General features: G+C 58.8%; 1 protein-coding gene across 1 annotated transcript; it reads right to left on the bottom strand.

Moving 5' to 3' along the window:
• Window positions 1-148: 148 nt before the first annotated feature.
• LOC144951771 (protein S100-A1-like) lies at window positions 149-9,496 on the bottom strand. The gene is made up of 3 exons (XM_078882137.1): window positions 9,356-9,496; window positions 8,353-8,433; window positions 149-253 (listed from the first exon to the last, which is right to left on the bottom strand). Exons 1-3 carry the CDS (start codon window positions 9,494-9,496, stop codon window positions 149-151), a joined length of 327 nt encoding a protein of 108 aa, XP_078738263.1.
• Between the last annotated feature and the right edge of the window lie 719 nt (window positions 9,497-10,215).

Genomic DNA, 10,215 nt, shown 5'->3' on the forward strand with positions numbered 1-10,215 from the left:
GGTAGATTTCCATTTGCAATGGCCACGGTGGGCGTATATGGAGACCATTCCAGTCGCTTTTATACCCAAAGTATCAAGTCACAAGCACGCCACGGTCATGCGATCACAAGGTTTATTTCACAGTATCCGTATCATTCAAACAGCCGCGTTACTCTTGGAATGCGGTCAGCGCGTGGCTCCTGCCATGCCGCTCGTGGTGCGCTCGGAAGTTGGGGTGGCAGCAGAATTTCAAGGCCGCGACGGTGATCACGAACTCGAGGAAGTGTGAGGGTCGCTAGCCCCCGAGATCCCTCCCTCGATAATGCTAACGGCCGGGCTAGGTTCCTCACCCGTGGCGTGGGAACCATCGCCCGAGGATTCCCCTCCCCCGCGGGTCCGCGTAGCCGGCATGGCTAATTACCGAGTAGTATTCTGCCCCTCCCTACTACGATACCTCCCTGTCCTAATCGCGCGCCTGCAACCCACACGGAGCGAACGTACGCACGCCCACACACACACACACGCCGCTCCGCGCACTCCAACTCAACTCACGTTATGATCGCGCACCTGTATCGCACACGGGGTGGTCGCACGCACACACACGCAGCTCCCCACGCGACACACTGCTCAACAAGATCACGCGAGACCACGCTTCGCTATTAATGATTTATTATATGCTACCTGCGAATTGATGTTGAATCAGTGAGTCGACGAGGCTGGCCTATTCCACCCAAACCTGTACCTATTCCCTATTTATCGGCTTACGCTACCCTACTTCACCTCCCCACTCACTGTTTGGTGCCCGCGGTGGTTCGCTGCTCCCGGTGCTAACAGCGCACCTCGACACGTCGCACGGACGTCCGACTCGCTGGCTGGAGCTGCTGCGGGTCCGCTGGCCTGGAGAGAACCGTCCGATTTCCCCTTTGCGCTTCCCATTTATCCTGATTCCCGGACCCCTACCCCCTTCCCACGCACCGTGCGCCTTCGCTATGCTAATTAATCCTTTGTCCGCGCGGCGTGAACTCCAAACAATGGCACGCGCCCCCCTCGCCCGGGCCAGGCAGCTCCGCGGTGCCTTTGTTCCGCTAATCAATGAGCGACCTGCACGGCGCAAATTCCAATCAATCCTTTTCTCACGCAGGCCCCCATCATCGAGGTTCATGCGGCGGTGTCCATCACAAAGGCCCGTCGTGGGAAGCTGTGCATGGCTCCTCGCGCGCCTCCCCTCTCCCAATTATTTATACTAATAGCCTTATCCTTTAACTCCCCTAACAATGGTGCCTGCGCGCTCAAGCGTAATTATCCCAACCCTCCATGACTATGCGCAACAGCTCCTGCGGTCCCGCTATTCGTGCTGTCCCGTCCCTCCCCTGCTTGCCCCGTCGACCCGTGGGGGTGTGTGTGGGGGGGGAAAATGCACCTCAACCGCGGTGGCCGAATGCCCCATGCCGCGACCACACCATATTACGGCTGGTCGCAGCGCCGCGGCGCAACGTAGCACGGGGGAGGTCGTCCAATTCCCTGATCGCCGGAAACCGTGAGAGTTAACCCCGATAAGGGTTTCTCGGATAAAAACCGGTCGGCCAGGTGACCTCCCCTTGGAGCTCTATGGGGGGGGGGGGGGGGAATGCGTGCGGGTGTGTTCGTGTGAGGTGAGGTGAGGGGGACGCGGGGTTGGCTCTGTTGCTTGGTGGTGGCGAAGTCGGGGGTTTGGGCGCCTGCCGAACGGCTTCGTGGCGGCGGCATCACATAGCCCCCCGAGGTGCCAGTCCCCGTCCCGGGTTGACTGGAGCACCTCGCTTGGGCCGCGCCCACGAGGAAACGTTGCGGGGTCCGGGGGATCCGTCCGGACCTGGTGGCTGGCCTCGGGGCGGGTGGTTCCGTCCTCTGTAGCTCCTGCGGCGGTCTCCTCCTCCACTCCAGCGGCTCTCCCCGTCCTCCGGCACCTGTGGGCTGGGGCACAAACTCAGCAGCGGAAGGGTTTAGTGGCCGTCGTCCGCGTCTTCTCCGGACTGGATCGGGGCGTCTCGGGGGCCCGGCGGGGCCCATGTAGTGTGCGAGGCCCCCCAACACGAGGGGTGCGGGTACTCCGGGATTTCGGGGCCTTCGGGTGACGGGGTCCTCTCTCGCCGGGGCCGCTTTCCACGGTTTTAAGCGGCGGACGTTGACCACCGTCTCTCGATCCCTCTCCCCGCCATAGATTAGTACCGTCCAGGGGGATATCTGCCGCACCACGGTCCAGGGTCCCCGCCAGTAGGTCGTCAGTTTCCCCACCTGCCCGGCCCCGACGCGAGGGGTGTGTAGCCACACCTTAGCACCTGTCAGGAATAAGGGGGGTTCCATGCGGGGTCGGGTGCCCTGTTCCTGCCGCCGATGCGCGGCTTCCCCTTGCGGGTATGCTCGGCCTCGGGCTTCTCGCAGGGTCTCCAACAGGTGTTCCACGGGGCGGCTTCCCTCCTCCGGCTGGGGGGAAGGGACGCCGAATAGCAGATCTGCGGGTAAACGAGACTCACGGCCGAACATCATTAAAAACGGGGTTTGTCCCGTCGACGTGTGTACGGTGGTGGCGTAGGCGAAAAGGGCGTAGGGGAGGTGTTCGTCCCAATCCCGTTGATTTGCGGCCGCCATACGTTTGAGTTTCCCCGCTAGGGTCTGATTCATGCGCTCCACCATACCGTTCGCTTGGGGGTGGTACGCTGTGGTTCGGTCCTTCTGGATTCCGAACTCTCGGCACAGTGCCTGGAACAACTCGGCCTCGAACTCGCTACCCTGGTCGGTGAGGACTCGTTCTGGGATCCCGTGCTTAAGTAAGTACGTAGTGTTCCACGAATGCCCGGGCCACCACCAAGGCCGTTTTATCAGGGATGGCCACTGCCACGGGGTAGCGGGTGAAATACTCTACTGCGACAAGGATATATCGGTTGCCTCGATGGGATCGTGGGAATGGCCCCTGTAGGTCAATCCCGACCAGCTGATTCGTGCGGCTGACGCGGAACGGCCTTAGGGGTACCTGGTATCGTGCCGGTTTCGGCCCGCACTGCTGGCCGGCCTCGGTTAACTCCCGTACCACTCCGTTCTGCACACACAACCGGGCATACAAACCGCTCCAGGGTCCTGGTAGGGCGCTCTTTTCCTCCCGCAGTGCCGCCTCCACTGCCGCCAGATCGGGATCTCGCTGCTGGGTCTGTCTCAGCTGCTCGTCGTTCAGGCCCGGGAAGGCGCAGCCGACGTCCTTTTGGATCCGTCCGATCAGGTCCCGAGCCGCGGGTCCCGCGCTTGCCGTGCGGTCGACGGGATCCTCGGTGCCACCTGCGAGGGTCTCTGTGGCGCACACTGCACTCTCTCTCGCTGGGGGGGGGTCAGTGGCCGCGGCCGCTCGGGGGTCCGTTGCCTGCCGGCAGCGTCCCCCCGTGAAGCACGGGCAGGCCTCCTCCGCCCTTGTCTCGGCGTCCACCGTGGGTCGCCTCGACAAGGCGTCCGCGTTTGCATGCGTCCGGCCAGCCCGATACTCGATTTGCAGGTTGTACTCCTGCAACTGCGCCAACCACCGGGCCATCTGCCCCCGCGGCTCCTTGAATGTAAGAAGGAACTGCAGAGCATAATGGTCAGTGCGTACGCGACATTTCCTGCCGTACAAATACGGCCGGAACTGCTTACATGCGAAAATCACGGCGTACAACTCTTGGCGGGTCACGCAATAGTTCAGCTCGGCCCCACTCAAGGTCCGGCTGGCGTACGCGATGACTCGTTCCGTCCCATCCTGTACCTGTGACAACACCGCGCCCAGCCCGCTGCTGCAGGCGTCGGTGTCCAAAATAAAATCGGTGGTAAAATCGGGGAAAGCGAGGGTGGGGGCGTGGGTGAGGTGGTCTTTGAGAGTGGTGAAGGCCGTCTGGCAGGCCCCCGTCCACTGGTAGGGGTGCTTAGGGGAGGTGAGTTGGGTGAGGGGGCGTGCAATCTCGCTGAATCCCTTTACAAATCGGCGATAATAGGTGGCGAGCCCCAAAAATGATCTGATCTCCGTCAGATTCCTTGGCCGTGGCCACTCCACTACGGCGCGTACCTTCTCCGGATCGGTGTGCACACCTGCCTCGCTGACGCGATGCCCGAGGTACCCCACCTCGCGTTGTGCGATGTAACACTTACGTGGCTTGAGCTTGAGATGAGCCGCTCGCAGTCGCTGGAACACCTCTCGAAGCCTGGACCAATGCTCAGACAAAGATCTACTGAACACTATCACATCGTCCAAGTAAATCAGGCACTGTTCCCATTGCAAGCCCCGCATCACCAACTCCATCAGCCGCTGGAACGTCGCGGGCGCATTGGTGAGTCCGAACGGGAGTACTCGAAACTCGAATAGCCCCATCGGGGTGGTGAATGCGGTTTTCGGCCGATCCTCCTCCGCCATCTCCACCTGCCAGTACCCGGACGCGAGATCGAGGGTGGAAAAATATCGCGCTCCAGCGAGGCTGTCGAAGGTGTCGTCGATGCGGGGTATGGGGAAGGCATCGCCGAGCGTGACTGCATTTAGTTTACGGTAATCGACGCAGAACCGGGTTGACCCATCCTTTTTCGTCACTAGTACCACTGGGGCTGACCAGGGGCTCGCCGAGGGCTGAATTATGTTATCGCGAAGCATGTCCCCAACTGCCTCTTTGATTTGGGCGCGTTCGGGTGCGCCCACTCGGTACGCAGGGAGTTTGATGGGTCGGGCTGCACCGGTGTCAATTTGGTGCTTAACAAGATCGGTCCGACCCACGTCCGAGTCGTGTTCACTGAATACGTCGGCATACTCCCGCAGTAACTCGCGCAGCCGATCGGCCTCTCCCTTAGGTAAATCCGCCCATGGTACATGTAACGCGTCGAGCAGGGGAACGACCTCGGCTCGGGGAGTCGGGCCGACTCGCCAGGCCAGGTCCTGGTCACCCTCAGGACGCCCGGGGTCCTCAGCCCAGAGTGCGAACACCGAGTCGTTAGAGTGGCGTGCGTGCAGGGGGTGTACGGTGGCTATCGGGGTGCGCCGCCGCAGTGTCGCTGGGGTACTGTGGGGGTTAAACATCCGCATAAACAATCGGTCCCCATCTGCGTTTACCAACGTGGCGGATCCCACGACCCCATACCGTTTTGCCAACTCCGGGTGAGGAGTTAGCATTACCTCTCCTGATGGTCGGAGCGCGGGGTCGGTGGGGGATGTTGCCACCGGCACCAGCATCTCGGTGAGCGGGCCGATGGTGACTGCCGTCGCCAGGATAGCGGCCACAGGTGCGAAGCGGGGGCGCGTTGGTTCTCGTCCCAGGAACGGAATCCGCTCGCCGTTGCTCTCCATGGTGGCGCATCGCTGGCGGGGTTGCACGTTGAGTCCCAACCGTTCTATAAGAGGTCGGTACCTGCGATACACTCGTGACACAACGCACTCGACACATAGAACTCCTGGGTGCACACCTGACTGCCTATGCGGACCTCTAGGGTGGCTCTCCCCAGCAGCCCCATTCCGGCTCCGCTCGCCGTGTGCAGCGCGCGGTCCGGGGCCTGCAGGTGACGCACGTCGACCCCGATCGCGCTGCAGTGCGCTGCGCTCACGAGCGAGGCCACCGCCCCCGTGTCCAGCAGAATTCGGGTACGCACTCCGTTTACCTCCCCTTCCACCAGCGACGTGGCCCCCGTGATCCCCGCCACCAGCTCCCGTAGCCAGTCGCCAGGAGTCACCGTTTCCGTGGGCGTTGTTGTTGGAACCTGTGTGGAGATCACTCGCTCGCCATTATTCTCATTATCGTCTATTTGTATCGGGACCGCGTCGATTGCACCCCTAGTTGGTCCGCTTTCTAGGGGGCGTTGGAGTTTAACCCCCGCATCTGCCTAGCTCGGGTGATTTCAGGACAATCTCTCACTAAATGCCCTCGGCGATCGCACATATAACATGCCCGAGGAGGGGGGGCGGCTCCGTAGTGGGCCCCCTGCCCACTCCCTCCCCCCCCATTACGCCGCTGTCCACCCTCCGCCTCTAGTCGGGCCACCCTTCCAGATAACCCCCCTACCGTGGCGCGTAGGTCCCCCATTTCGGATCGGATGGTCTCAACGGAGGATTGCAGTTTGGTCATATTCTCACCTACGTGGGTTACCCTCTCACCTACATGGGTTATCTTACCGTCCATTTGGTCTACCCGGCCAGCAATATCTCCCATGCCGGTCCGTAACCCGGCTACCCACCCTGGGGTGGTCTCGCTGGGTCTCTGGGGCTCCCTTGCCCGTCCCCTTACTGCGATGGCGATCTCTTCCTCCTCGTCGGAGAGTAGGCTCGCCACGGCGCACTCTCGTCCCCTCCCTCGAGGCTGCGCGCGCTCACCTGAGAGTTTCTCGCATTTTCGCGCGCGCTCGACGAGGGTGTTAAAGGAGAGGCGTGCACCGTCTACATTTGGCTGCCACCACGGGGTGCGTGCCAAATATCGTTGGATTTTACCGGCGGCGAGGCCCTCAATTATTTTGGCCTCGTACTCTGGGTACGCGAGCTGGGTCAACATGCGTACATCCTCGGCGTAATCTCGCAGATCCTCGCCGGGTTGACGACGGCGTGCCTCTAAGGCCGCCTGCGCATCCTCCTCGTCATAGGCGCCGAAGCGCCGTTCGAGTTCGCACATTACTTTTTCCCACTGATTTTGTGCGCTTGCGGGCAAAGCTTCCACAAAGTCAGCTGCCCGCCCATCTAAATGTAACTCTAACTGCTGCAACGCCTCCTCATCTGACCACCCATTAACTTTTTTAGCCCCTCTGATGCTGCGGGCAAACGATTTCCATGATGGAATTCCTTTGCCCGTAAATGTGCATTTGATTTTAATCTGGGTTGGGGGGCCTCTTTCCCTTGGGGGTGCGGGGGATCGTCCCGTTTCTGACACCAATATGTGAGGGTCGCTAGCCCCCGAGATCCCTCCCTCGATAATGCTAACGGCCGGGCTAGCATCATCAATCGCCCCCCCGCTGCTAGGTTCCTCACCCGTGGCGTGGGAACCATCGCCCGAGGATTCCCCTCCCCCGCGGGTCCGCGTAGCCGGCATGGCTAATTACCGAGTAGTATTCTGCCCCTCCCTACTACGATACCTCCCTGTCCTAATCGCGCGCCTGCAACCCACACGGAGCGAACGTACGCACGCCCACACACACACACACACACGCCGCTCCGCGCACTCCAACTCAACTCACGTTATGATCGCGCACCTGTATCGCACACGGGGTGGTCGCACGCACACACACGCAGCTCCCCACGCGACACACTGCTCAACAAGATCACGCTTCGCTATTAATGATTTATTATATGCTACCTGCAAATTGATGTTGAATCAGTGAGTCGACGAGGCTGGCCTATTCCACCCAAACCTGTACCTATTCCCTATTTATCGGCTTACGCTACCCTACTTCACCTCCCCACTCACTGTTTGGTGCCCGCGGTGGTTCGCTGCTCCCGGTGCTAACAGCGCACCTCGACACGTCGCACGGACGTCCGACTCGCTGGCTGGAGCTGCTGCGGGTCCGCTGGCCTGGAGAGAACCGTCCGATTTCCCCTTTGCGCTTCCCATTTATCCTGATTCCCGGACCCCTACCCCCTTCCCACGTACCGTGCGCCTTCGCTATGCTAATTAATCCTTTGTCCGCGCGGCGTGAACTCCAAACAATGGCACGCGCCCCCCTCGCCCGGGCCAGGCAGCTCCGCGGTGCCTTTGTTCCGCTAATCAATGAGCGACCTGCACGGCGCAAATTCCAATCAATCCTTTTCTCATGCAGGCCCCCATCATCGAGGTTCATGCGGCGGTGTCCATCACAAAGGCCCGTCGTGGGAAGCTGTGCATGGCTCCTCGCGCGCCTCCCCTCTCCCAATTATTTATACTAATAGCCTTATCCTTTAACTCCCCTAACAATGGTGCCTGCGCGCTCAAGCGTAATTATCCCAACCCTCCATGACTATGCGCAACAGCTCCTGCGGTCCCGCTATTCGTGCTGTCCCGTCCCTCCCCTGCTTGCCCCGTCGACCCGTGGGGGTGTGTGTGGGGGGGAAAATGCACCTCAACCGCAGTGGCCGAATGCCCCATGCCGCGACCACACCATATTACGGCTGGTCGCAGCGCCGCGGCGCAACGTAGCACGGGGGAGGTCGTCCAATTCCCTGATCGCCGGAAACCGTGAGAGTTAACCCCGATAAGGGTTTCTCGGATAAAAACCGGTCGGCCAGGTGACCTCCCCTCGGAGCTCTATGGGGGGGGGGGGGGAATGCGTGCGGGTGTGTTCGTGTGAGGTGAGGTGAGGGGGACGCGGGGTTGGCTCCGTTGCTTGGTGGTGGCGAAGTCGGGGGTTTGGGCGCCTGCCGAACGGCTTCGTGGCGGCGGCATCACAGAAGTCGACTTGCCCATCTTGGTCATCGCCAAGGTCCCTCAGGATGCGGCTCACCACGAACCCATCCACGGGATTCTGAATGGAATCACGACAGCAAGCGTTAGGAGAAAAGACTGGACCTGGACCTAGGTGACAGTCTGCAAAGGACTGCAGAACACGGGTGAAATGTACAGCAATCAAGTGGTACACTGGTTAATTGCGTGGGGAGGCAGGTCCGTCCAATGAGTGTTGATTAACAGAGCAGCCAACAATAGATACAGAATATTCTCAGAACACAATGCAAGTAGATTAACTGCGAATGCCAATCAACAAATAAGCACCCCATTTCGCAGTATTAAAAGGATCCATTGCAACCTATAAGACTAGATTTACTTCCCTTTTCTGCTCTTTGCACAGGATTCAGGCAGTCCCATTCCCTTTACCCCACGCAGGAAGACGTTCATCACAATTCTGGCCATAGGCCGATGAAACGGATTGTATCGCCAGATAAACATCGTACTCAAATTATAAATGTTAGTGGACCCTCAACCACATCAGTGTCCTAAAGTAGTGACAAACCTTCCGAATTGGCCACGTCCCGTTTAACGATACATTATACCTTCTTGGTTCTTTCGGTAAAGTCACGTAGAAGGGAAATAAAATAATAAAAAATAAAACATAATAATTCTCACAACGGTTCGGCCACAACGCAAGCAGCCGTCCTCAGGTGAAGAACAGGTCTGTCGGAAAGACAGCATCTGAGAATTATTTCTATTATTTCATTATTTCCCCTTCTACGTGACTTTACAGAAAGAACCAAGAAGATGAATCCCTGCAGTCACGAAAGCTTTAAATCGAAATTTGATACATTTATAAATTAGAAGATCGCAAAAAACCGCCCTTTTTATTATGCATAACAGAGCTACAGGTACAAGCTCAGAAATATAACCAGAGACTCCAAAAATGGAATTATTAACGGAGCAACTCCTCCACATGCATATCAAAATCCACGTCTCACCTGGATCAGACTCTTGCCCTTATCCCCCTTCAGGAAGCTCCTGAACTTTTCCTTCTTCAGACAATCTTTGACGGCGTTGTCGCGGGCGAGTTCATTGAAGGTCGACAGGAGCTTCAGGGTAGCTGCATGGAGGTCGCTCATCTTTGTAGGAGGAGATTTCACGGTCGAGTCCGTACGCGAATGGAATCTGCGAGGACACGACAGACAAGACAACGGAACAGACGTCAGTCCCATGAAGACAACGCACACGGCATCACATTTTACGCATCACAATGCGATGGCCCATAACACGACCTCAATCCTGCCAACATCAAGTAGCGCCAGCTTTGCTCTAGACTCTAGAGCTTTCCCCCCCGTCTGGCCTCATCAGCTGGGCACTGCTCTCACAGCACCCAGGTAAAACCAACGCGTTGCACAGAGCCCCATTACACAAAACATTTGCCCCAGCAGAAGCGGCGGCGCAGAGACCTGAACGTGACGTCTGCAACTTCAACAACAACGGCAGCTGCCCCCTGTCGCCGCTTTTATGAAGCGCGGCCAGTGACGTCCCCACTCACACCTGCTCGCTCTCATTGCGCGATCGAGTGATGAGTTTATTTGATTTGGTCCCGTCTAGCCAGTTTCCCGGCTCATTTACAAGGAAAGTCCGTGATGCGTGAGCATAGCAGCAGCAGCAGCAACAACATCAACAAAGAATTAACTTGGAGGCGCGTGCCACGCGTCCCCGCCATTGCCATCAAGCAGGCGCTTGATGGAGGGAGGAGTGGAGGAGTTTGCACGGAGACGAATTCAGCTTAAATCAATCTACATCGTCACTCGCAGCCAAGACCACGGCCTCTGCAGTGACTAAAATTACAAAT

Source organism: Lampetra fluviatilis, chromosome 63 (assembly GCF_964198595.1).
Source record: "Lampetra fluviatilis chromosome 63, kcLamFluv1.1, whole genome shotgun sequence".
Classification (NCBI taxonomy): domain Eukaryota; kingdom Metazoa; phylum Chordata; class Hyperoartia; order Petromyzontiformes; family Petromyzontidae; genus Lampetra; species Lampetra fluviatilis.

What these genes read in the sequence shown, in the direction of transcription:
- LOC144951771 (XM_078882137.1), bottom strand. Translation starts at nt 9,496, where the DNA reads ATGAGCGACCTCCATGCAGCTACCCTGAAGCTCCTGTCGACCTTCAAT. An exon ending in AGGGCAAGAGTCTGATCCAG is followed by an intron (nt 8,434 to 9,355) that starts GTGAGACGTGGA and finishes GATTCCATTCAG; the next exon opens with AATCCCGTGGATGGGTTCGT. An exon ending in GGCAAGTCGACTTCTGTGAT is followed by an intron (nt 254 to 8,352) that starts GCCGCCGCCACG and finishes CACTTCCTCGAG; the next exon opens with TTCGTGATCACCGTCGCGGC.